This window comes from Pseudorca crassidens, chromosome 2 (assembly GCF_039906515.1).
Source record: "Pseudorca crassidens isolate mPseCra1 chromosome 2, mPseCra1.hap1, whole genome shotgun sequence".
In the NCBI taxonomy this organism is placed as follows: Eukaryota; Metazoa; Chordata; class Mammalia; order Artiodactyla; family Delphinidae; genus Pseudorca; species Pseudorca crassidens.
In genome coordinates, this window is record NC_090297.1 from 18,120,706 (window position 1) to 18,147,883 (window position 27,178).

Consider the following 27,178-nt stretch of genomic DNA (forward strand, 5'->3'; position numbering starts at 1 on the left):
GCTCGTCTGGGTCCTGCCCCAATTTGGCCTTGCCTCACCTTGGCCCCGCCCCATCCGACCCCATAGGCTCCAGCTGAGTCCTTCGGGCCCAAGCCCCGCCCCCTCATCAGACCACGCCCCTGATCGCCCTCCGGCCCCGCCCCGCCCTCACCAACAGCTCGGAGGGGCCCAGCAGGTCCAAGGTGAGGGAATGCATGCGTGAGAAGCGCACGCCCAGCTCGCGGTGAACGCCGGAGCACTGGATGCAGGTGAGCACGCCCAGGTTGGTGCTGAGCCAAGTGGGGTCTGCAAAGTAGCGCAGCTCGTGCCTGGAGGCGCGGGCCCCTCCCCTCCGTTTCCACCTCCCTCCTCGTCCGGCCCCACCTGCAGCCCCGCAGTCGCAGCACTGGCCATTCCCGGGCCTGCTCTTGACCTCGGCGATGAGCAGCTTGGTGAGGTCCTGGGGCTCCCCGTCCAGCCCGGCGCCCCCCCAGGGCCCCGGGCCGCCGCTGGGCTCCCCCAGAAAGGCACTACTCAAGGCTTCGTCCTTGCTGTTCTGCAGCACTGACACCCACCTGCGGAGAGTGCGGCGTGGCGTGGGCATGACGCCCGCGGTGGTGCGGTCCTGTATCGGGCCGGAGGCTGCTCCCCTGCCCCCACCCCCAGGCTAGCCGTGGGGGGCACTCACGCCTCACACTCATGTTCGTCCTCCGCCTGGAAGTGGTATGTCCTGTTGTCTGTGGGGAGAGGGGCGTTGTCTGGCTCACAGAAATCCTGCTGTCCTTGCTGCCCTGGGCCTGGGAAGCCCTCACCCCCACCGCCGGCTCCAGACGGAGGTTTTGTTCCTTGGGGCCAGGCTCTGCTAAGCTACAGTGGGCGGGTAATGACAGTGGCCAGCAGAGGGGGCAGTTTCTCAGAAGAAACCTCCAGAGTAGGACCCCAAGAAGGCCCTCTGTGTGAAGCCCAGCTTCCAGGGTCAGGCGAGGTTTCCCAGGGCACAGGACCCCCCTCAGCTCACGGGCAGAGGAGCCTCTGAACCTACGGCCACCTCCCCTCCCAGCCCCACAGCCTCCCTTCGGGTCTTCCTGCTCCCCACCTCTCCCCCTCGTCCCCCAGCCCGCACCAGCTGCCAGATTGCTGGGCCAAAGGTTCCGCTCAAATCACGCCACTTCCCTGCTCCAAGGCCTCCCATGGCTCCCTCCTGCCAGGAAATAAGGTCCAAACCTTTAAGAGGCGGTCCCAGGCTTCATCTCCCACTACTGCTATGGGAACCCTGCACCCTGTCTAAACTGGACCTGCACCCTGTCTAAACCAGGACCCACTCTCCTGGTTCCATGCCTTTCATCTCCTGAAACATCCTCCCCCAGACTCTATGTTCTGTGTCCTTCAAGGCTAAACTCCGAGAAGGCTTTCCTGATTCCTCACAGCAGGGCAGGCCTTCCCTCACTCTAATATATCTTTTTAAATTTTATTTATTTATTTATGGCCACGCCGCATGGCTTGCGGGATCTTAGTTCCCTGACCAGGGATTGAACCCAGGCCCTCGGTAGTGAGACCGCTGAGTCCTAAACACTGGACCCGACAGGGAATTCCCCACTCACTCTAATCTCTGATGGTGCTATATCTGCACCTCTCTTCTGGACATTCCCCATCACCTTGCAGTTCCGTGTCCCCACCTCACAACCCTGCCAGCAGAGCTCCCTGAAGACCACATCTAGGTCCTTCTCAGCCTGCGCTGGCGCTCATGAAAAGCCTGTCACCAAGACCCCAAAAGATGAAAACTGAACATTTTAAAGTAGTAATTTTGAAAGCCAAATTACCCAAATCCATTTAAATATGCTTTACAGAAATAATCATATTTAATGTGGGGTGTGGGTGCATTTTAATGTTTAATGTGACATGGGGTGAAGCCTCTGAAAAGTGTCCAGAGCTTAAGGAGTCTTATGCCTGCCGTAGCAACTATTTGATAAACACATGTGGAATTGGACACAGGCCCCTAATTGGAGCCTCCCAGGAGCTGACAGGTCTCTCAGAGAAGCCCTGGGCAGTTGCTGGGTAGGGAGGGGGCAGGGACTACTCACGGGTCACCAGGTCAAAGCACTTTTTCTCCTCAGGGTTTGGCCTCACTTGGCACGTCAGCAAGGTCAGCTTCACTGGTGGCCGGTTTATCTGTGCGAAGTTGGGGATGGAGGATGTACATGTTACCCTCTGGGCCTCCCAAACTCTTAGGCTTGTTTCCCAGTCTGTTAAATAATCGTGTTCCAGTTTATGTCTCCCCTCTCCTAGCACCTCAAGGATGTGGAGTGTGAGGCTTTGGATCCCTTCCTTCCTCCCACAGGGGGTCTCCAGTTCCCTGGATCCAGGTTTGCAAGCAGTCTTAGAGGGAGGGTTTGACATCTGTCTGCTCTGAACACCAGGAGGAGAGGAACTATCATGTCCTGAGACCACCCACCCCTCCAGGCCTCACCGTGCTGTGTGAGATGGTCAGGCAGCCATACTTGACTCCACACTTCCTTTTCTGCCAGACTCTTCGAATTCTAGGGCCCAGAGGGATAGAAAGACAGTCACTCAAGGCTCACACCTAATTCCCCTGTATCAGTGAACAGAGTCCTGGACCAGGACTCACTTCTTCACCTCTTCTGTCCCGTGACCCCTATGCCCCTCACTCCCTGGGCTCCCTTCTGCTGGAGGGGACACAGCCCTGCCATTAAGAAGCTCTCAGTCAGACAGCCCCACTCTCTAGGAATCTTTACTCTAAAGGGGCATGTGACCTTGGCCCTCTGAGACCTTCCAGTCTGATGGACAAGACAGTTCCCAACCTTAGGGACCTCCTAGTCTGAGAGGAGGAACAGGTTCTTGACCACAACAGATGAATTATGGTTAAAGACAAAGCAAGATAAATATCGAGCCCTCAAAAATAAAATTAGCAAATCCATGATCAAAGCTACTTGACACTTTTCCTGTAAGAGGTAAATATTAATCGGTTTAACAAAGGTATTCTTCTCTGATAAAAACCGATTAGTAAGTAAAAAATTAACGGATTCCCATAAAGGCCTTTGCACTTCACAGACTGCAGGGCACAGTCAACAGTTTCATTTCCAGGCAGTCAATATAGAGATTACGGGTGAGGCCATGGAGACTGTCTAGTGCATAATAAGTGCTCAGAAATTGTTCGCTGCTGCTATTCTTCTTCTTTACGTTAAGAACAACCACCAACTTTAGCAGAAATTCACGAGCCCAGGATTCTGATGATTTTGCACTGCCAGAGTGGAGGGTCCTGGAACCCTCAGGGTCTACACAAATGATAGGAACAGTCCCTTCAGGCAGCTCACCCAACCCTATCATTTACTGGCTGGGTGGCTTTGGGCAAGTTACTTGAGCTCTCTGAGTCACTTACCCATCACTTTTCTTGTACAGAAAGCCCACCTTCTCTGTCCCAAACTGCTTGTTGCCTTGGTGCTGGTGGATGCTGTAGCCACCTCCTGAGTTCTTCCGGCTCAGAGTCTCCTGTTCCTCGGACATGCAAAGGAGACCTCAGGGCATGTGGGTGGGAAGAGCCCCAATCTGCAGGGGTCTCACTCAGGGAGACTTCTCAAGGGGACGCTATGGGGTCTTCCTTCTCTCCCTCCCTCCAGGGTAGGCCTTGGGAGTGGGCACTTGGTTGGGTATGATTCAGGGGCTGACTTCTCTGCTCTCAAGCTGCAGCGTCCCTCGAAGGGAGTCCCGGAGCTGGGTCAGCTTCTGTAGCTCCTCCTCCTGGGCTTGATGCAGCTATGGGACAAAGGGCAGGACCCCATCATCAGCCAGCGGATGTGCCAGGTACAGAGCCCAGACCCAGAGCAGCAGGGCAGTAGCCTCCTTGCTCTCTGGACAGAAACCAGCAATTCCACGGCCACAGATTCTCCCGGAAGGACAGGGGACTTGACCACAAGCTCAAGGGTGAGGCCCAACTTACTGCGTGTACTGAGGCTGCCAGCTTCTCAATGAAGGGGGACAGGCTCTGAGCAGCCTTCCAGCCATCTTGGAAAAAGCTAAGGGTGTGAGGCCAAACAAGGGACCAGAGAGAGAGATGAAAATGAGAGGGGAAGTGTGGGAGAAGGTGCTCTAAAGATCACAGGGCACCTGGGGGCAATACAGTGTGACGGCCACGAGCAGGCACCCCGGAGTCAGAGTGTCTGGGTCCAGATCCCACTTCCTAGCTGTGTGACCTTAGTAAATCTGAGCCTAAGTTTTCTCATCTATAAAATGGGGATACTAGCAGTAGCTGCTCACAGCGGTGTGTGTAGGGTACGTAGTGCTTGATACGTGGTGAGCATTCAATGCAGAGCAGCTGTAAAAAGCATTACCGATGAGGTACAGACACACATGGAAGCCTCAAGCGTCTGCCAGAGCCTGGGGATGGCCCTGTCCTCGGTTGCCTGAAGGGTTAAGGGGCAAGCGACCGTGGGGATGGGGGTGGCACACGGGGAGAAACCTACTTGTGCTGGGCGTGGAAGAACTTGATGAGGCTCTGCAGGAAATCAGGACCTTGCTTCATCTGGCTCTCCCCGGCTTTCAGCAGATACTGGGGAGAGGGCAGGGAAAGGTGTGTGATGTGAGCAAAGCTGAATCCTGGGCACAAGGGGCTGCCGTCCCCATCCCAGGCTAATCCTTTTGGCCATGACTGGACCTTGGTGACCCCTCAAGGGCCATCTGGCAAGGACCTGGGCTGAGACTGTGACTGGGACCCCGGGGACGTTCAGGGATGCAGACAGGAAGACGCATCCCACCCCTCCCTCGGCCTGGGGCACCCCTTACCTCACACATGTGCAGCTGGAAGACGCGTCGCTCTCTCTGGGTGTCCTGCGCCACCTCCCCGGCACTCCCTCCTGTCACCCTGGCCCGGTCCCTCTCCTTCTCCATCCTGGCCCTAGGCCCCCAGGAAAGAGAGGCCTGAACAACTCTCACTATCCCCTTGCATGTCCCACCATCCCTACATGCTCCTGTCTGTACAGGCACACGAGAGTGAGGGGACCCTCCTCTGCGCAGCTGTGTGGTGGGGCTGGGGTACAATGGTCAACAGTGTGGATTCAGGGAATGTACAGGCTGGTGAGGGGGGGAGTCAGCCCCGTGAATCAAATCACAGCCTTGAAGAGCAATGGGAGAGTAAAATGGGGGATCCGACCTCATCCAGCTACTCAGGAAGTGATGCTGGAGCTGGGATCTGAAGTCAGAGGAAGCTAGGGCTGGGTGGGAGGATCAGACCACAGGACAGCCCGGAGGCAGGAGAGATCAGGGCTCACAGCGGAGACAGAGAGGGAGGTGGTTCCACGTGAGGTAAAGAGAGGCCAGACCACGCAGGGCCTGAGTCAGACCGTGTTGACGTTCTTGGTCTTTATCCCAAGAGCAATGGGAAGGAGTTGATGGTTTCTAGGCAGGGAGGGGATGGGCTCAGATAGGGCCAGGTGGGATTGGGGGTAACCAGTTCTGATTTTTCTGGAAGGGATTTAGGACCATGTGGGTTAAAAGACCACAAGGTGCCTTCATTCTTCTGAGCCATGGAGCTTCCCATTTAAAGCTTAAAAAACCTTGATTCTTTTCTTTGTAGGTGAAGACAGAAAGTGCTTCCCATCCTGTAGCTAAGAGTAACCTGGGCTTTCTCCCCTAAGGATCTCAGAGTTGGTGGTTTCTGTTTGTGGATGGGTGGAACTATGTATAAATGGTTTCCTGGAAATCCCACACCTATCAGACCACCCACTCCCAGCCAGGAGAGTATTTCCAAATCTTGGGCTGGACGCATGAGACCGTGAATCCCGTGTAAAGGAGACAGCTTGTGTATAGTTTTGCTCCCAGTGGGTGCCAGCCCTGAGCGAAGAAAAGAGACGCGGGATAACCTTACATCTGCATTACTTCCCCTCTCCAAGCCCCAGTCTCCTCATCTGGAAAATGGGGACCTCTATCTGTACCCAGATGAGATAAAGTATGCAAAAGACTTAGCAGACAGAAGACACTACAGTATAATATTATAGGCCCCTTTAAGCTTCAGTTTTCCCATCTGTAAAATGAGGAAGCAATGACCCAGACTCAGTTCTCAGGCCCCTTCTGGTTCTAAAGTTCTAGACCTTACTGACGTCAGACCTCTGGAATGGTGTTTATTTGCAGAATCTGTCCCTGAGACCCAGAGGGCAGTTTCTCAACCTTGGAACTAAAGACATTTTGACTAGATAATTCTTTGCTGTGGGGGCCCTCCTGTGCATTGTAAGATGTTTAGCAGCATCCCTGGCCTCTGCCCACTAGACGCCAGTAGCATCTGCCCTGTTGTGACAACCACGAATGTCTCCTGGGGGTGCAAAATCACCCCTGGGTGAAAACCACTGCTCCAGAGCAGCGTTCTGCAGGTGTGTGTGTGTGTGTGTGTGTGTGTGTGTGGTGTGTTTTGTTTGTTTTTAATGGTTTAGGTTTTCCTTTAGGTTTTCCCTAAAGCTTTGTGATACCTCAAGAGGGAATCTGTGGCAGGGGAGTGGAGTTAGGTGAGGACTGACCCTGTGAACGGGCCTGGGGGTCAGGGCAGATGCTTTTTTGGGATCTGAAGATGAGCAGCAGAGAGAGAAGTGGTGGCCAGGCCTGAGCAACAATAAGCCTGGCAGCTTGCTAAGGAGGGCGGGAGACTGAGGGGGCAGAGCAGCTGGGAGAGGGCAAGGGCAGCTCCCGTCTACATTGTTACCATATCTGCAAAAAGTGAGAGGGACTTCCCTGGTGCTCCAGATCTAACAGACTCTGCGCTTCCACTGCAGGGGGCATGGGTTTGATCCCTGGTGGGGGAACTAAGATCCCGCATGATGCATGGCATGCACCCCCCCAATAAGTAAATAAATAGGTAGAAGTGAAAAAATAAGCTAAATATTTATCAACAGGAAGTAGTTAAATAAATGATGCTATGTGCACATATAGGAATACTATGCAGCTGTTAAAAAGGATGGGGGAAATCTATATATACTGGCGTGGAAAGAAGTCTGCTCCAGAGTATATGGACAAAAAGGAAGCCACAATATAGTACAGTGGCTAGAAATGTGGATTCTGGATTTGAATGGCAGCTCCCTCGATTACTTAATCTTATAAATCTTTCTAAGCTTCAGTTTCCCCATTTCAAATATGAGACTAATACTGCCTAGTTCTCAGATGATTTAATGCACTGGAAACATTTAGTACAGTCCCTGGTGTATGGTAAGCCCTCAATAAATGACAGGATTATGATGATGCTAATGATACTGATGATATAGTAATAACTTGATGATTCCCTTAGATAATTTATTTTTATTTATTTATGCATTTATCTATCTATGTATCTATGGCTGCTCCATGTGGCTTGTGGGATCTTAGTTCCCCGACCAGGGATTGAACCTGGCCCCCAGCAGTGAAAGCGCTGAGTCCTAACCACTGCACCGTCAGGGAATTCCCTAGATAATTTTTTTAGTGTAGCATACTTCCTATTTATTTATTTAACATTTTTTATGCAAGGTCTAGTGGAGGTTAAAGGACAGAAGCTACTTAGCTCAGGATGAAGATAAGCTGTGAAGTATGATACATGGCCTTGTGAATTACCATAGCTCTGTCCCTCAGCCTCAGCTATGGTAATTTACAAAGATTTCCCTACAAAGTCTGAAATAGTCACCTGAAATGACCTGATACACCTCAGACTAACAGCTGGGAGTGCTTTCATTCCACCGCACACAACCCCACACAGAAAATAGCAAATCCCATTCCCTCCCTGTCCTCAAAGTGTGACCAATGTTTCATAAACATTTCAAATGTTAGGAATATTTTCATTTTCTTTGAATGGAGTTGCAGCAGGAATGAAAAGTGCTGAAAGGCTAGTTACTAAGAAGACAGAGATAACTGGAGGAGGGGATCACAGCCACAGTCTAACACTATTCAGGGGATGAGGAACAGGTACCAGTGGAGTGAGGAGGTCAGTGGGGAGGGAGATGGGAGAGGAAAGGAATCAAAACGAATTATGCATCTGCCAACCTGGCACCTTGAACCACCTCTCCTGTGATGCCTTTTCCAACCACCCTTCCCTCCACCCCAAAACTGCCTGCCTGTTCTGCCACCTCTGTGCTGATGCCTTCATTATAGCACTGTCACTTTGTATTTTCATTATTTTGGGACCCACCTCCCTTCTTGCTTACAAACCAGTGGGATCCACTAAGGCAGGGATTGTGGTGATATTTTTTCCCTCACTACTTACCTATAAATTGGGGATAATAGCACCTTTCCCTTCCAAGATGAATAACTGATGACAGATGTAAAGAGCTTATCACAGCAGTTGGCACAAAGGAAGCTCTTAAGTAAGTATAAGTATTAACTGCTATTATTAATAATTATTTTTAAGTGCTAATTTTGTGCTGAGTGCTCTGCTAGGCCCTTCACACACTAAAGCAATAATCTCATAAGGCAGGAATCATTACTCCATTTTACAGATAAGTCACTTGTCCAAGGCACACAGCTGCTAAGTACTAGAGGATATGAAGCCAAGTCAGCCTGATGCTAGAGCCTCAGGGACAGCAGTGGTAACAAACACTGTGGCTCAGCTTTGTTCCATCCCTCCTTCCCTGCCTGGTTCCCCCAGCCGGTGACAGTCACAGTGTCTTTTCTGATAGATCACGGTCAGGGACTATTTTCCAAAAGATGAAGCTGAGATCCAGAGAAGGGAGGTAATTGCCCAAGATCCCAGGCTGGTCGGGGAAATGCTAGGAGCAGAGGTCTGGGCTCTTGCCTCTGAACCCCTTGCTGTGTTATTCTGGCCCCAGTTCTGGCTCAGAAAGATGGCCAATAAGTACGTGTTGAACTGCAGTGCCAGGTGCTGTATATGCACTGCACTTATTTCATCTCCACATCAACCCTGCAAGGTATCGTTGGCCCCATTTTTCAGGTGAGGAAACAGCCCTGAAAATGGAACAGCCTAGATAACTGTGTCCCCTGCACAGGGCCTGGGATGCCTTCCTTAGCAGCCCCAGGTGGAGAGGGAGACCCCCTGTATGAACAACCAGGGGGTGAGAATCCCGGTGGTATTCAACAGATACTATCAGGGCCCTTGGACCCTTTGCAGTCGCTGCCCAGACTGGTTTGGTTAAGAATGAGTTTGGAATTACACAGTAACGCATGGCTCGCTAATATCTAGCTATACCTGGAGCCCTCATAAAACGAATGTACACAGACACCTGTGCCAGGACATGTAGCTCGATCTATGTTATAGAAGCAGGAGCCAGGAGACCACTGGAAGAAGAAGGCCAGACTCAGAAGTCCTGGGTTCTAGCCCAGGTCCTATCGATAACTCACTGCGTAACCTCCGACAAGCCCCTTTCCCCATTATTACACACAGTCTTTTCTTTAAACGAAACCTTACAGGCAAGATCAATATATCAATCTGGTAAAAGCAGAGCTACTTGGGGAAGGTCAGCAAGGTAGGGCTTATTCTTTCTATTTAGTAGATGGTGCCCTGAAAGGCTAAAAGGCTAAGGGCTTAGTCAAGGTCACTCAGGAAGATGAAGACCATGTGATCACACATCAAATCAGAAAGAGAAAGATCACCTGCCTGCCTGTCCACACCCCTCCCTAGGCCTCTGATGAGAACAGATGGCCACGCTCATCACAGCTCCCACACCCTTCACCACAAGATCTACACCCACAGCGGGAGTGTACATGGAGATCCTCGTTGCGGGGGAGGAGTTTCGGCCTCCTTCAGACTCAGGGAGTTCCCCATGGTGCTGGGAGCTTGAGGAACAATAAAGCTCAGGATCTACTTCTTGGAAGGATTTTACAGAAATAATTATGGGTGGGAGCAAGGATTTAGTTCCGAGGATGCTTCCCCAACAAGGGCAGATTAAATACATTGTGGATTATGCATATGTTGACACACAGTGCACCCATTTAAGTGACGTTGTATAAAAATATGATGTAGAAAGATGGTCACAATGTATTTTTTTTTCACAATGTATTTTTAAGCCAAAAAACCCCAGTATGATTATTATGATCTTGGTTTTGTAAAAACATTTCTTTATATATAGAAAAATGACTAGAAAGATGTTAATACTTTAGGCTTGGAAATGAAGGATCTTCTTCCTGGTTTTTGGTAGTTTCCCCTCCCCCCGCTTCCCCCTTCCAACCCCCGGCCTCAACATGCCACTTGTGGGATCTTAGTTCTCCGATCAGGGATTGAACCTGGGCCACGGCAGGGAAAGCACCGAGTCCTAACCACTGGATCACCAGGGAACTCTCCCCCACCCTCCACTTTTTTAAAATGATGAAATTACAGTGCTACACACACTATGTAAAAAAATTCTAACAATAGAGAAGTACTAGATATTCCCCCACATGACCCTCATCTTCTCCTAGAGATAATTAAAAATGTTTCCTCTTCTACTTCTCCATATTTTCTAAGTTATTCATAATGAACACATATTGCTTTTGCAAAATGCAAGAGAAGCCAAAATTTTACAAAGAAGAGCAAACGGTGCCCAGCTGGGTCCTGGCAGAGGGCTGGGGCCAGGACCTGAACAGAGTTTGGCAGGCAGAGCCCGAGGAGTTCCTGCTCAGGGGCAGTTGGTTACTGGGTACCTGGGACTCCCTCTGTCTCCCTAATGTCCCAGTAGCTAGGGAGAAATCTGGAGTATTGTGTGTTGCACACAAGAGGCCCGGGTATGGCCTTTCATCCTCTGTGTCCAGCTAAATGTTTACAGATACCGCCTGGTGCTGCAGAAACAGGATCAACGAACGTGAATCCCAGCTCTGCCTCTGCCTAGCTGTGTGGCCTCGGGCAAGTAACTTAACCACTCTGAACCTCTAATTCCTCCTCTGATAATTGGGATACTCGTATCTCCCTCACAGGGCTGGGTGAGTGTGAGGATGGATGTCTGGCACATGGAGGTGTTGAGTAAATGGATGCTCCTTTCCATCTCTCTGCCCATGTCTGGCACCACTGAGCAGATGAGTCTCTGAGAGCAGCAGCTTGGGGTCCCTTCACAATAGCTCCCCTTTAGTCATCTCGTGGTCCAGCCCCCAGACTCCCGTCAGGCCTGGGCATAAACCAGCCCCCATAAACATTTCTAGAGAGCGAGGTGCCATGTGCTTCTGGGTGACGTGCCCTGGCAGCACTTAGGTTCTTCCCCATATCCAGCCTCCCACTGCAACAGAAACACTGCTCTCCTGGACAAACCATCCTGGCTGCAGCCACTTACATTTTGGCTTCGTAGTCCTTCCATGCCTTCTCCAGTTGCTTTTTGGAATCCTGTAGTTCAGAAAGAACAATTTGCCCAAAGGGGCTCTTGGGGTCTGGAATCTACAGTACACTTTGCTACCATTAGGGGGACCCTGCACTTGCATGCTCCCCTGTGCTGCTCAGAGCCACAGTCCAACCCCCCCGCTGCCCACATAGCCCTGACTGCAAACCTGACCCCCCAAAATAGACCCAACCAACCCTATTTCTCAGAGCTGAGCCCCTTCTTCCAACTGACCTCTTCCCACAGTTGCCAGTAATCCGTTTGAATTGGTAGGCTCAGGCCTAGGGTACTGGGGAGATTTTGGGGGGTCTGCCCTGAGTCCCCTCCCTTAGAAGATGGAGATCACCATGAGGAAGAGGATGGAGGATAAAGATCAGAATCCTCCTCTAACTTTACCCCACTGTTTTCTCCTGCCTGGTACTTGCTCACCCTTTCAACAGGAAGGTACAGGTGGAGGGACATATGCACAGAGAGGCTAAGAAGTCTACCTGAGGCCACACAGCAAGCCGGAGAGACCTGGCTTATCCCTGGCCTAGTTTGCCTGGGCCTCATCCAGCAGGCTGCTCACACCCTTCAGAACAGCCCCCCTGCCCCCACCCCTAAACTTCCAAGGTGCCCCAGTCTACCAGGCGAAAAAGCTGCTGGTCTGGTTTGGGTGGTTCCCGGGGCGAGGAGGAAAGCCTCTGTGGGGAGAAGCTCTCAGGGGCCTTCTGGGGCAGACTTCCCAGGGAGATTATTCTGTTACTCTCTTTGAGTTCTACTTTGCCTCTAGCCAGGAGCAGCCTGCTGCAGAGAGAGCAGCCAAGCATGGGAGTCAGGAGGCCTGACTCTCACACTGGCTCCTCCACTGACCAGCTGTGTAAACTGGAAGCAGGTACCAAACCCCCTGAGCCTCAGTTTCCTCAACTGCAAAATGGGGATAACAGCACCTACAGGACCCCCGCCTCATTGGGTTGTTGTAAAGGGCCCAGGCAGACAGTAAGTCAGCCATCCTAGGCTCACCCCAGGGCCAGGTCCTCCTGTCATCCTGAGAGTCAGTAATGTGGGGTCAGCACACCCACTGTGACAGCCTCGCTTGGCTTCCGTCCTCAGCCCAGCCTTGCCTCCCCTGTCCTCTCCTGCCCACCCCTGTCTTGCTCCATCCCACCACCTCTGCACTCCCTCTGCTGCCCATGTGGAAACTCACCTGTCGCCCGTCCCTCAGCTGCCCCTTCAACAGACTGTCCAGGGGGAAAGAGACAATGTTGTTCAGGTTCTGAACCTGGAAAAAGCAGAGACCCCCATACCCCCCCTTGGGTGACTGTCCATCCAGCCCCAAGGGGCTCAGGGTACGGTGAAGCATCACAAGGCCAAGGACAGCACTGGGGTAAAGGAGGCAGGGGAGAGAAAGACAAGAAGGTGAAGGAGTACAAGGGGTGGCGGGCCGGCCTCCTGTGGAAGCTCTTCCCCTCCCCTGACTAATCCGCCTTATCAACTCACTGCTCAATCCACGGCATCCATGGCCAGCCTGTCTTTGTCCCTTTGCCAGAGGGACACCCTCACCTCTCTTCTCTGACCGTCTGAGGTCCACCTGTAGCGCCATCTGTTGTTTCTGTCTGGCTAGTTCCTCGACTCCCCTTATAATGTGGGGAACCCATTCCCTATGGTCACATGGGGTGAACACAGGAGTCAGAGCTGACCAGAGTGCCCCACCCTCCGGCTACTGTGATTGGATCAGAAACAGGCACATGACCCAAACCAGCCAATCAGGATACTTCCTGGGACTTCTCTGCCAAAGTCACGGGAGAAAGATTGTCTTTCTTCTGTAAGGTGTGAATCTGGGCCTGCCCACTGAGCAGAGACAGAGAGAAACTCTTTAAGAGAAAGAAAAGGAGCCTAAGACCAGCTGCATACCTGGACTTCCCATTACAGGGGCCAGTGAAGTCTCTTTTTTAAAATTAACCTAGGGAATTCCCTGGTGGTCCAATGGTTAGGACTCAGCGCTTTCACTGCCGGGGCTGGGTGGGCCCAGGTTCAATCCCTAGTCAGGGAACTAAGATCCCACAAGTTATGTGGCGTGGCCAAAAAAAAAAAAAGATTGAAAGAGAGAAAAAGACATATAAAAAGAAAAAAATTAACCTAGTTTGAGTTCAATTTCTGTCATTTGGCAACTCAAAACAGCCTATCTAATATTTCAGCCCACCTTTCAAGGTATAGCTCAGGCCTCCCCTCCTCCAGGAAGCCTTCCTGACTACTTCCTCCTGTGGCCTATCCTGACCTCCCCTTTTCTGAGCCACGGCAGCCCTAGGCCTCTGACCCAAGCCACTGGGGCCTTGAGTTTGTGCCACACTGCTGGTCTTGCTTGCTGTCATTTCACATCTCAGTTCCTTGACTGGGCTGTGGCTCTCCGAGGCAGTCTGACTCTTCCCTGTGTCACCAGCCCCTGGTACACCACCCACCACTGAGGAGATGCTCAGCAAACACTAGTTTGACTGAAACAAGGGGAGGAGAGGTAAAGACAAAAGATGTCACTGATTCAGTTGAACCCAAACACTGTTAAAGGCCTCTACGTGCAGGACAGGGTGCGAGGCAGTGCTACGCAAAAAGACAAAATGATGACAGATGGCAATATTAGCTAATGTTAACTGAGCGCTACCCTGGAGCAGGCACTTAACTTGCGAAATCCTCATCACCACTCTGTGAGGTGGGGACCACTGTTATCCCCATTTTACAGATGAGGCTTGGGCAGACTGAGGCACTTGCCCAGGGTCATACACCTAGTGAGCAGCAAAGCAGGGATTCAAGGCCTGAGTCTAAGCCTGAGGTGTGGGTGCTTGATCACTAAGCAAACTGCCTCGTAGAGATGATGTGGTCCCCGCCAGCCAGGAAGGGCCCTGGGTGGAACTTGAGCCACGAAAGCTGGGCCAAGAGCTATGAAGCCTAGAGGGAGACAGGCTTTCCTGGGAGGTGGTACAGCCAGGCTTGCGCTCGGATGCTGGGTTCAAATCAGCTGTGTGACCTCGGACAAGGTGCTTAACCTCGTGTCTTAGTTTCCTAGCCTGTACAGGGGTGGACAATAGTAAAAACAACCCCACAGAGCTGTGCTCCAGGATGAAATGTTAACACATGTGAAGTACTGAGAACATGCCTGCACCAGGAAAGAGCTCATGTCTTGGGGTAGCCTTGAGGCGGGGGCTTGGCGGACGGGGAGGAGGCCATCTCAGGAAGGAACCTGAGGCCACTGGGCCACATGCAGGAGCTGAGAGGCTTGCTGAGGGGAGGCACGTTCTTGCCTTTGAGAACAAAGCAGGTATGGCTGGGAAAGCAGAGGACAAAGAGGGTGAAGGAGAGGCAGTGGTGCAAAGACAGGAACCCGAGCCTGCCCTCCCTTGAGTGGGGCTCCTCCCCACTGTGAGACCCCCTCTGCTCCTGGGTGCTCACCACAGAGGAGAAGGAGGAGGGCAGGGAGGGAGGGAGAGAGGGGAGAGGAGACGCTGGCCGGAAAGAAGTCAGAGAGGAAGAAGAATGCAAATAGGAGGTCAGAACTGGGAAGGGGGACTTCCCTGGTGGTCCAGTGGGTAAGACTCTGCGCTCCCAATGCGGGGGCCTGGGTTCCGTCCCTGGTCAGGGAACTAGATCCCACATGCACGCCGCAACTAAGTCCGCACGCCGCAACTAAAGATCCTGCGTGCTGCAACTAAGACCCGCGCAGCCAAAATAAATAAATAAATATTAAAAAAAAAAATAAAAGAACTGGAAAGGAACCTCAGGTCATGGGTCAGAGGTCAAGGGAGACTAGAGGTCATGGGAAACCTGAAAGAAGGGTGGAAACCAACCCTTTCCCAGTCAGGTTTTTTTTTTTTTTTTTGCGGTACGCGGGCCTCTCACTGTTGTGGCCTCTCCCGTTGCGGAGCACAGGCTCTGGATGCGCAGGCTCAGCGGCCATGGCTCACGGGCCCAGCCGCTCTGCGGCATGTGGGATCTTCCCGAACCGGGGCACGAACCTGCGTCCCCTGCATCGGCAGGCGGACTCTCAACCACTGCACCACCAGGGAAGCCCTCCCAGTCGGGTTTTTAAGTCACTGATTAGATTTGCCCTGAGCCTGGGCTGAGGCTGAGTGAAAGAGGGGCAGGGCCTCACCAGGTTCTTGAAGAGCGCGGCCACCTCACGGGTGAACACGGCCAAGTTCAGGAAGCCGGTGGACAGCTCGTGACTGTTTTGAGACAGGTGGCTGTTGCCCAAGGACTCCACGGCCTCTCGGTACTGCTCCTCGTTCTCCACGTGCCCTGTGGAGCAGGGAGGCGCAGAGTTAGTTCCAGGCTGGAGCTGGGGAAAGGGCTGCCTCGCCAGGCTGGCACCAAGCAGGCTCACTCACCGAGGCCGGAGCTATGGATCGCCCGCACAGCCTTCTTTATTCTCTGTAGGATGGCCTGGTCTCCTTCCAGCATCTGGAAACAAATGTGGACAGAGGTTCAGGGATGCTCAGCCGGGAGGGGTGCCTGACTCTGCAATCCCACCCTCCAAACACACACATAGATCCCTCCCTAGGGTCCCCCTGCACCCCGACGAAACATGAACAGGCCACCCTCCCCCACCCAGACCACATGGGAAGCCACAGACCAGTCACACCACACCAGGAAGGCCAGGCTTTCCTCCTCATGCGGGACAAGTAAACATAGCAATTCCAAGGCATGTGGCATGGTGGGGTATGCCAGGCCAGGGTCTGAATCTCGGCTCTGGCACTAACTAGTGTGTCAACCTAGATAAATCTGTTCGCCTCTCTGAGCCTAGGGTGCCTCATCTGCAAAATGAGGATGACACTACAGAGTTGCTGAGAGAGTGATTTGACGAACACATACACGACGCTTAGCAAAATACTAGAGGAAAACATGGACATCTCTATATTCTCGAAAGACTCAGATGGGGAAAGACTTGTTCCCCAAACCCCAGGCTCAGTAAGCAGCCACGTGAGGATAAGGAGGAAGAGGCTGGGACACCATCGGTGAGAAGTGAGATGAGGAGGGTAGAGGTGGACACTCAGCACCCCCTGGAGAGAACTGCTGGGACATCAGGCAACCCCAAATTCCAGGGATTGCAGAACAAACAGCAGACTGTGGGGAAGCCAGAAGATGTGACAGCATCACGTGCAGGAGTCACGTGCCCCAGGCGGCTCAGCCCGGATGGAAACCTCCCAGACACACCCCTCTTTCAGTGGGGTATAGAAGCTGCCAACCTCATGAAATCCTCATGAAATGCATAGTTAAGTGGGAAATTATAGAATTAGGGCTGCAAAGGGCCCACAGAGCCACAGATGAGGAAACTGAGGCCAAGAGAGGGGTGGGTCTTGCCTAGAGTCAAATAGTGGGGAAGCGGCAGAGCTGGGCTTCCAGGGGGTGCCCTAGTACAGCGCTCCATCCACACACGATGGCTGCACCCTGACCCCAGCCCCCCCTATTTTGTCCAGTGACGATAATGGGATCAAAGTTTGATCGCCAAAGAGTTACTTCAATGTGGCAAGAGTTAGCAAACATTTGGAATGGTATCTGCAAAGATTCTAAACCAAACTCACAGGAGGACAAGCACAAGGCAGTCCTTGGAGGCAATGCAGAGTGTTTTCAGACGCCTTGGGCACACGGGAAGCCTCTGGAGGGAGAGGGGTCTGGTTCTGAAGCCCAGCTCCACTGCCCAGATGCTGTGTGACTTTGGGCAAGTTGCCTATTCTTTCTGAGCTCCCTGATTAGCTATCTGTAAAATGAGGGAAATAATGCCTACCTCTCAGGGTTATTATGAGGACTGTATGTATGAGATGATTCACATAAAGGGTTTAGTTGGGTGCTGAGCACAGAGTGTGTCCTAAAGGAACAGTACCTCTGATTGTCAGCAGTTGCTCCTGATGCTAAAAAGTACCCATCAAATTCTGGGTCCTTTTCCTCCAGGGAATAGAAACCTAACAGTCTCTCCCCTGCGTATGACCTTGAGATACTTTCATGTTTGGGACCAGTAGAGGCCCATCCCAGAGCTGAAGAAAGAAAGTTGAGGACTTGGGGAGATTGGGGAGAGGGGGCCATAACTGACTCAGCTAAAGAACGAAGACGTTTCTATCTGAGAGACAGACAAGAGGGGAGAACACGGACATGTCTGTAGCTCCCAAAGAGCTAGACGGGGAAACACGTGTTTGCCAAAGCCCTTGACTCCCACCTTGAAAACTGAAAGGGAAAGATAAGAGTTGATTAATTTAAGGAGCTAGGACTCCAAAAGACAGTGCAGGTTAAAGATATGAACAAATTCCAAAGAGGTTTAGAAAACTCCCTAGAAGACAGATCCGTGTGCCTAGCATACAAAAGGTGCTCAATAATTGTTTATCTAAATGAATGATGGTTTGCAAAGCCCTGGGACACAGACCTGAGAGGTCTATGTCCATGCTCTAGATACCCTTTGGGGAGTCTTCCTATCCCATGACACCCGTTCTCTGAAAACCCCTCTACAGTTGGGCCCTTGCTGCCTTGTTTGTCCTAGCCAGAGTTGACTGGGCCAGGGTTGACACCTGACCTAAGCTGGGCCAATCAGATTCTCTTTCCAAGGAATTTGGAATCAGGCTCTGGAAAGCTAGCTAATTGATTGGAAGTGTTTAAGCAAAGGGAAAAGAACAAAGTAGATGTGTAGAAAGAAGCAAATGAGACCCATGCTGCCACAGAGAAGCACAAGAGAAGAGCTGCCCTGGTTTCTGGCAACTTTCCAGATCCTTCACCCTCAGAGGCCCTTCCATACTTCCTGTCCTTGGGCCTCCATGAAATACCCCTGAACCTAGCAAACAAATTCCTTTACTGCTTAAGCTAGTTTGAGAGGATCTCTCTTCCCTGCAGTGTAACAGAGGCTGCAGGTTGGCTCCTAATCCATTCTCTCTTCCTCCTTAGCAATTAGGACTCTGACTTTTCAGATGGCCACTTGGCCACTCAGCCACTCACAATAAAGACTACATTTCTGGGGCTTCCCTGGTGGCGCAGTGGTTAAGAATCCACCTGCCAATGCAGGAGACACAGGTTCGAGCCCTGGGCCGGGAAGATCCCACATGCTGCGGAGCAACTAAGCCCGTGCGCCACAGCTACTGAGCCTGCGCTCTAGAGCCTACAAGCCACAGCTACTGAGTCCATGTGCCACAACTACTGAAGCCCGTGCACCTAGAGCCCATGCTCCGCGGAAAGAGAAGCAGCCGCAATGAGAAGACCGCGCACCACAACAAAGAGTAGCCCCGTCTCGCCGCAACTAGAGAAAGCCCGCGTGCAGCAATTAAGACCCAACACAGCCCCCCAAAAAAGAGACTACATTTCCCAGCCTAACTTGCAGCTAAATGTGGTCAAGTGACAGTTCTAACCAATGGTATGTAATGGCTATATCATTTGTTAGCTTCCAGAAAGTAGTTTTGAAAGGAAGGGAGGGGACTTTCCTCGTGGTACAGTGGTTGAGAGTCCGCCTGCCAGTGCAGGGGACGCGGGCTCGAGCCCTGGTCCAGGAGGATCCCGTGTGCAGCGGAACAACTGAGCCCGTGCACCACAGCTGCTGAGTTTGCCTCTGGAGCCCGCGACCCACAACTAGTGAAGCCCGTACTCTGCAGTGAGAGGCCACCGCAATGAGAGTCCCGCACGCAGCAACGAGGACCCAATGCAGCCAAAGATAAATAAACAAAATAAATGGATTTATAAAAAAAAAGGAAGGGAGGGATTACACACCTATTAGGATGACCAAAACCCAAAACACTGACAACACCAAATGCTGGTGAAGATGTGGAACAACAGGAACTCTCATACATTGCTGGTGGGAATGCAAAAGGGCACAGCCACTTTGGAATCCAGTTTTGCAGTTTCCTACAAAACTAAACATACATTTACCATATGATCCAGCAACTGCTCTCCTTGGTATTTACCAAATGAGTTGAAACTTATTTCCACATAAAGACTTGCACCTGGATTGTTTGTAGCAACTTTATTCATAACTGCCAAAACTTGGAAGACAATGTACTATTATTTAGTGCTAAAATGAAGTGAGCTATCAAGCCACAAAAGACATGAAGGAAACTGAAATGCATATTACTAAGTGAAAGAAGCCAATCTGAAAGGCTACAGACTGTAGGATTCCAACTATATGACATTCTGGAAAAGGCAAAACTATGGAAACTAAAAAATCAGTGGTTGCCAGGAGTTGGGGGAAGGGAGGGATGAATAGGTGGAGCACAAAGGAGTTTCAGGCAGTGAAACTATTCTGTATGATACCAGGATAGTGGATACATGTCACTATACAGTTGTCAAAACTCATAGAATGTATAACACCAAGAGTGAACCTTAAGGGACTTCCCTGGTGGAGCAGTGGTTAAGAATCCGCCTGCCAATGCAGGGGACACGGGTTCAATCCCTGGTCCAGGAAGATCCCACATGCCGTGGAGCCACTAAGTCCATGTGCCACAGCTACTGAGCCTGAGAGCCACATCTACTGAGCCCATGTGCCACAACTACTGAAGCCCATGTGCCTAGAGCCTGTGCTCTGCAACAAGAGAAGCCACCACAATGAAGCCATTGCACACTGCAATGAACAGTAGCCCCTGCTTGCCGCAAATAGAGAAAGCAACGAAGACCCAATGCAGCCAAAAATAAATAAATAAATAAATTAAAAAAAAAAAAAAAAAGAGTGAACCTTAATGTAAACTATGGACTTTGGGTGATAATGATGTGTCAGTGTAGGTTCACTGATTATAACAAATGTACCATGCTGGTGTGGGATGGTAATTGTAGGGGAGGCTGTGCCTGTGTAGGGCCAGGGGTGTTTGGGAACTCTCTATACTTTCCACTCAATTTTGCTGTGAACCTAAAACTGCTCCAAAAATAAAGAAAAAAAATTAATAAAGAGAAGAAAAGAAAAAAAAGGAAGGGAGGGGTGTCCTGTCATACTTTTCTCCTATCTAGAATGCATTTGTGAGGTCTAGAGCTCGGGCAGCCATCTTGGACCATGAGGTAGAAGCCACATGTTATGGATGGTGGAGCAACAAAGTAGTAGCCTTGTCCCTGGTGACCGTGGAGCCACCCTATCAACTCTGGACTACTTATCTGTAGACGTCTTTTACATGAAAGAAAAGTAAATGTCTATCTTATTTGAGCCACTGTTATGCTAGGTATTCTGTCACTTGTAGCTGAACCTAGCTCTTACTGGTACAAGCAGGCAAGTCATCCTAATCACCCACAAACTGTCCCTTGATGCCCTTGTCAGAAATGTATCAGGAAATGGCTTCCTGGCTAGATACCATTCCTGCCCCTACTGCTCTTAGCAACCAAGGTTCACACAGCTATTCATTCATTCATTCAACTAGTTATTGAGTGCCTGCTATGTGTTCACATCCTGCATAAGAGACACAATCTCAGCTCTTAGGGACACCACCATCTAAGGGAAGAGCAAGACAAGTAAATAGATATTTATAATGCAATGTGATTAGGGTTATAATGGAAGAAGGACAAGGTACCTCAGAGCCCAGGGAAAGCAGAGCTGTGTCTGCTTAGGAGGAACAGGGAAAGCTTTAAGCTGTGGTGCTTGGCTGTGAGCACTGGACTAAGAGGCTGTGCTGTGACGTGGTGTGGGGGAGTACTAGGTATAAATGGTAGAAATGCTAGAGGAGGGAGGCTCGCTCTGGGAAGGATGGGCAAGGAGAGGATCATTCATTCATTCATTCATTCATTTCAACAAGCATCTCCTGGTGCCTATTTTATGGCCCCTTCCTTCAAAAGGCTCACAGACATATAAACACAAAGTGTCCGAAGGGGAAACAAAGAGGGGGGAATTCTAATCACCCTTTTCTCAAGAAAATATTTGAAAATCATTCAAACTGGGGTATAAATGACTGATAACACCTATGATACAATGGGGCAAAAATTTAAGCTAAAGAAGTACCGTTTTAAGGAGAAAATTCAGACCAAAGCCTGGGGATGGGAAGGGATTTGGAGAAAGGCACAGAGGTTTTTAGAACTCCAGTAATGAGGCAACCATAGCACGATGAGTCCCAAGCTACGATTCTAGCCCGTCTCCCGAAAACTATCTCCCTGGGTGATAGTAATCCAGCCAGACCTCTAAACCTCCCCTTCTTTAAAATGGGAGAAAGATAATATCACATGGGGAAAAAAATCCATTCTCCACTTAACTCACAGAGTTACTGTGAGGCTTAGATGAGATCACAGACATAACAGCATGGTGCCAAGGCTTGGGGCATTTGGAAAACATGAGTATGATTTTTACTGTGATTTGTTTTCTGCCTCTGTATGAGATCAGCCCTCATTCCTTGTGCCTGTGACTGGATAGGTTAACAAAACCCCAAAATCAGCCTCTGGACTCAGGGAGTCCTTTTAATCCCCAGTAGTCAGTGATTCTCAAAGTAGGGTCAGCAGCAACAGCCTCACCCGGGAACGTGTTAGAAATGCAGATTCTTCAGCTGAATCGGAAACTGGAGGTGGGGCCCAGCGATTTGTGTTTCAACGAGCCCTCCGGGTGATTGCCACGCATGCTCCAGTTTGGGGATCACTGGTCTAATTCCACCTTTCAGAGATGCAGTAACTCATCATTGCTAAAAGTATGAGGCTGGCCCCAAACTACCTGGTTTTGAATTCTAGCTCCATTTTGGTATTTGCTATGTGACCTCTCTGTGCCTCAATTTCCATTCACGAAATGAGGATGATAATAGTTTCTACTATATAGGGTTGTTGGGGAGACTAAATGAACTCACATAGGTAAAGTGCTTAGAACATTATTATTTGATTGCTAATGATGTTATCCATTGCAAAATTAAATGGAATTTGATTTAGGAATTTCTCAACTTTCCTTGAGCTAATTAAAGATACCTCCCCCCACCCCCATGACCCTGCTCAGCAAGACGTGGGAACCACAGGTACAGAGGGACTGCAGTGAAACCTCTGTCACTGGGCAGACACAGAATGCAAGATGTTACATGTCCTGAGTGCCTGAGTAAGGGCTCTGGGCCAGACTCTTACCTGTCACCCTCCCAGCCACCATTTGAGACAGGCATCACCATCTGCATTTTTATAGATGAAGCTGTCAGGGGAAGGAACACGTCCAAGTATGTCCAGGTCACATAATGCTGAACAGTGGCAGAGTCATAATTTAGACCCAGGTCTCGTCAAATCCAGGGCCAATGTTCTTTCCATAACACCAAGCTGCCCCACAGAGGTTAAGGGACACGGCTTCTTTGACCCTGGGACTGGCTCTGCCTCTGAGCCTGAATTTCAGCTCCACCATCTCTACCATATCCCCTCAACATCCCCTCACACAGGAAGGGAGGAGGGAGGGACAGAGGGAGACCTGTCCAAAGAAAAGGAAGTTGACAGCAGTGTCAGGGCCCCAACTGCAAATACTCCAAGGGCTGTCCTACTAGAGAGAAAACAGATTTATTGAAGTTGGCCCTGAAGAGGATTTCCAGGACTGAGAGGTAGAATTAGAGACACAGAAACAGATTTCAGCTCAAACACAGGAAGAAGTTCCTAAGCAAGAATAAGTGACCCTGGAAGGAGTGACCTTGAAGTATTTAGGGACTTCAGGTGGTAGAGCATGATTCAGGCACCAGATTTTGGATTAGTAGTGATGGCCATTTAGATTTCTCTCTAAGCTAAGAGTCCATGCAAGAGCCTGGGCAGGCACTGGGCAAAGGCAGGTGAAACTCAGAGTACCAGGGACATGTCTGAACTTGGAAAACCAACTGGAGTCCTTCGGGCAGCCTTGCCTGGCTAGGCCTAGACAAAGTCTGAATTCCAGTTGGTGATACTGCCCTTTGTGCCCCGCCACCCCCTACACACACACACACACACACACACACACACACACACACACTGTGCTCTTGCTCTCTGCAGGCAAAAGATCATAGATGGCAGCACTAGGGCCATGCCCAGCTGCCTTGCTTGGAAGGGCCTTCTGCATGCCCCCTTCCTGGGTCAGGATTCATCAATAAGAGCCATTCTTCATTCCTGTGATTTCTCAGAGCCAGCTGTGGTAACCATGGTGACCCAGCCCAGGGGGCAGAGCTGCTAAAGCTAAGGCCTTGAGAGCTGCAGATTAAATTTCACCATTAGACATTCACTCCTTTGGACTATTATAATACGGGGCATGGGCACCCCTTTTGTGGCATCCCATGACCATTGGAGCCATCATTAATCAGTCACAGTATTTTTCCCACTGACTCTGGTTTTGTTCCATCATTTTGTTGAGGCAGCTCTTCAGGCAGCCTCTACCAATTAAAGTATAGTTCACATAGGAGAAGAAAACCAGTTTTTAGCTTTGTTTTGGACCATGATGTTGTGCCTTGAGAGACTAAATCACAGAATATTGGAGATAATCTAACATTACCTCCTTGTTTTACAGACTGCAAAACAAAAGCTCAGATGAGTTTCTTGCCCCAGGTCTCATAGGAAATGCAAACAAACTAAGGAAAGAATACAATCTAAAACTTGCACAGGGCTCTACAGTTTGTGAAGTAATTTGACATCCACCCTTTAAGACTCGTAGCATCCTGATACGACAGTCATTGCTTTTATTCCCATCTGGCTGATGAGTTAGTGAGGCTCAGAGAAGTAAAGAAAGTTGCCTGAGCTCACACAGCCAGGAAGTGGTCAAGACAGACCTGGGACAGTTGGACTCTAACTGTTGGACTCTAACTCCCTTGTTTATTCCCAGTCTGTGGGCCCCAGGCCCTGGAAATCCAAGGAGTTACTACCATGGCCCTATGAAGGCACACTTATATAGAAAGCACTACAGACCAATAAAAAAGTCTCACGAATTAGTATGACCACATTCCAAATATGAATGCAGCCGTTACGATCAATAAGACACAAATCTTTAAATGTATTTTTGAATTCATGGTAGCTTTTTGTCCTTTTCCATATTTCTTAATCAATCAATCAATCAATCAATCAAAACTAAAAGTACAAGTGTAAAGGAAAGGTCAGTGAAACCTTGACATTAAAAAGGATTCCTTCTGTCATAAAGAACAGACTTGTGTTTGCCAAGGGGAGAGGTGAAGGAGGGATGGGCTGGGAGTTTGGGGTTAGCAGATGCAAACAGTTATATGTACAATGGATAAACAACAAGGTCCTACTGTATAGCACAGGGAACTATTCAGTATCTTGTGATAAACCATAATGGAAAAGAATATGAAAAAGAATATGTGTGTGTATCTCTCTCTCTATATATATATATAGATAGATACGTATAACTGAATCACTTTGCTATACAGCAGAAATTGACACAACACTGTAAATCGACTATACTCGAATAAGATAAATTTTTAAGAAAGGGGGTCCTTCTGTGAGGTGGCAGAATCCTGGCTCCTTTGATCTTTGATGTCTGAGAGAAGATGAAATTATATGTACTACATGTTAACTGTGAAAAATAAAATACAATATTTTAATGAGCAAACCAAGTTGCACTTCAAATATTTAACGAAATGACAAAAAATGCACAGAAAACCCTGGGGCTTTTCATTTCTAACTGCTGATTTATTTACAGAAAGTGCAGAAGATGGAGAAACTCGTTAAACCGCACCTGGGGAATGCAACAGTGAACACAATCAGATGATGTGAAACTACAGAATAAGCCACTGGTTTGTTTTCCTGTGGACTACAAAAAACGAAACCAAAAATGATGGAGGGGGAATCTTAGGAGCCTGAAAACACCCATCAACAAATGGACTTCACTTGAATCCTGCTTTTTAAAAAATAAACTGTAAAAGAAGTTAGGATAATTATGAGGCAACTGGAAATTTGAAAACTGGATAGTTGATGATTTAGGGATTATTATTAATGTTTCGGGGTACGAGAATGGCATCCCATTTTAGTTATGTAAGAAAAAAAAGAAGTCCTTACTGTTTAGAGCTATGTATTGAAATATTTAAGGCTGAGACAATATGACGTTTGGGATTTGCTTCAAAACAAGATGAGAGCTGGGGAAGCAGGTTGGGATGGGCACGGGGCAGGACTGGGTTATGAGCAACTGGAGGTTCATCATTTTGTTCTGTTTTCTGTGAATATACCAAATTCTCCACAAGAAAAAATGAGGGCTAGTAGATGAAAACATAAAATTGGCAAAATAATAGTTGTTGAATCTGGGTGAGTCTACTTTTGTGTTTGAAAATTTCTACAACGTGAAGTTAATGAAAGAAGACAGGGGGTTCCTATGTTCAGAAAAGTTGAAGACCACTGCACTGTTACCTAAAACCCCTTGACACCTTAGTATATGAGCAGGCTCCTTTCAATGGACAGCTGTCTGGGCACAGCTTTTGATAAGAGGAATGGGATGGGAGAGAGTGGGGTTTGGAGAAGTCGGCCTGAGAGAGGCAAAGGAGGGCAAGGGCCAGGCGGGAGGGTGCTTGAGGGGCAGACAGGAAGGGCTTAAGGCTGACATGCTGGCTAAAGGAAGGAGCACAAGCTCTGTTGCTTAATTCCCAAGAGGGCACGTAGCAGAAAGAGCACACGATGTAGAGAGAGGAGACTGGGGTTCTATTCTGGACCCAATACCAAGACCCTGAGGAAGTCTGCAATCTCTCCAGTCTCTGGGCCCCAGGGTCCGCATCTGCAAAATGGGAACAATAGTCAGTGCCGTTCCAGCCACCTCTCACTGGGAATCGAATCAACAAGGACTGGCTAAGTTTGTAGCCCTTGCAAACGTGAGCTGTCCTGTTCACATCATGCTCAAAGTTTGCTTTTGCTCACCCACCTGCCCAATCAGCAGATCAAAAGAAAGCAGGGAGCCCCACAGGGCCCTTCGTGGGTGGCCAGCAAGGAGGGGCAAGAGTGGGACTGGGAAGTATTCGCTAGCATCCCTCCTCCAGGCAATCCCAGCTCAGCTCTACTCCCTGAACAAGCATCTCCCCTGGAACCTCAAATCTGCAAGCCTGCTCCTCTCTACCCAGTGGGGTAGAGGGAGGGGCTGGGGCAAGGTCTCCAACAGAGTCACTGGCACACAGTAGGGGCTCGTCCACACATACTGAGTGTCCGGCTGTACCTTGCCTGGCTGTGAAGGTGCTGGGAAGAGAGGGAGGTCAGGCTGGGCCCTGCCCTCAAGGTGCTCACAGCCCAGTGGGGAAGACAGAACATAGACAGGAATGTGCTTGCCAAGGGCTGAGGAGGCCTGGGTGAGGCTGCAGCAGAAGAGAAGCCTGTGGGGGGCACAGACCAGGAGAGCCCACCCCACCCTGGGATGAAGCGATGCTTCACCAGAGCCTTGAAAAATGAGGAGACACTGGTGGAGCAAAGTAGGACAGGGAAGGTGACTCTAAGAGGAGAGAGGCGCCTCGGTAAAGTCCCCGGGTAGGAGTGTCAGCACATTAGGGGAGCAGCCGGGAGCTTATGGGGCAGGCACCTACCAGCGCTGGTGAGGAAGTGGTGAGCAGTGAGGCCTCAGGCTAAGCAGGGCCCCAAATGACCCTCTGGGAGTCCATGCTCCTAGTGAGAGGCGAGGGGATGCTTTTATATCACGGCCACATGCCAGGCTTCTTCTAAGCACCTGACAGACTTTGCATTATTTCACCAAATCCTGTCAACAACCCCAGGAGGTTTTACAGATGAGGAACCTGAGGCCCAGGGTATGGCATCTGTCCAGCTCACATAGCCGATAAGTGGTGGCACCTAGGCTCCAGCCCAGGGTGTCAGGCTCCAGAATCCATGCTTTTAACCCCAAACTCTAGGTTTTATCCCACAGGTGATGAGCTCCTGCAGGGTTCTGAACAAGAGAGGAGTGATTCGATAAATTCTCATGGTAGATGGGACTTCCCCAGCGGTCCAGTGGTCAGGACTCCATGCTTCCGCTGCAGGGGGCACAAGTTTGATCCCTGGTCAGGGAGCTAAGATCCTGCCAGCTGTGTGGTGTGGCCAAAAAAATTCTTGTGGCAGAAAGACTGACTCTGGGGCTCATCTGCAGACCCAGG

General features: G+C 50.1%; 1 protein-coding gene and 1 long non-coding RNA gene across 6 annotated transcripts in view; one reads left to right on the plus strand and one right to left on the minus strand.

The window, feature by feature from the left end:
- The window catches only part of ASAP3 (ArfGAP with SH3 domain, ankyrin repeat and PH domain 3), a 47,813-nt gene that overhangs the window by 7,175 nt on the left and 13,460 nt on the right, over positions 1-27,178 (minus strand). For all 5 annotated transcript variants that reach the window (XM_067723596.1, XM_067723580.1, XM_067723588.1 and 2 more), the window contains 14 exons: positions 15,593-15,665; positions 15,358-15,503; positions 12,424-12,498; positions 11,196-11,245; positions 4,777-4,888; positions 4,458-4,543; positions 3,935-4,010; positions 3,664-3,750; positions 3,377-3,486; positions 2,447-2,516; positions 2,061-2,148; positions 668-716; positions 364-554; positions 152-285 (listed from right to left, as the gene is read on the minus strand). In XM_067723596.1, the coding sequence (XP_067579697.1) occupies positions 152-285; positions 364-554; positions 668-716; positions 2,061-2,148; positions 2,447-2,516; positions 3,377-3,486; positions 3,664-3,750; positions 3,935-4,010; positions 4,458-4,543; positions 4,777-4,888; positions 11,196-11,245; positions 12,424-12,498; positions 15,358-15,503; positions 15,593-15,665 (1,347 nt within the window). The remainder of the gene's footprint in view (positions 1-151; positions 286-363; positions 555-667; positions 717-2,060; positions 2,149-2,446; positions 2,517-3,376; positions 3,487-3,663; positions 3,751-3,934; positions 4,011-4,457; positions 4,544-4,776; positions 4,889-11,195; positions 11,246-12,423; positions 12,499-15,357; positions 15,504-15,592; positions 15,666-27,178) is intronic.
- Positions 15-25,347, plus strand: LOC137217197 (uncharacterized). Its single transcript, XR_010940044.1, has 2 exons — positions 15-248; positions 24,763-25,347. It is a non-coding gene; the product is annotated as an uncharacterized lncRNA (long non-coding RNA).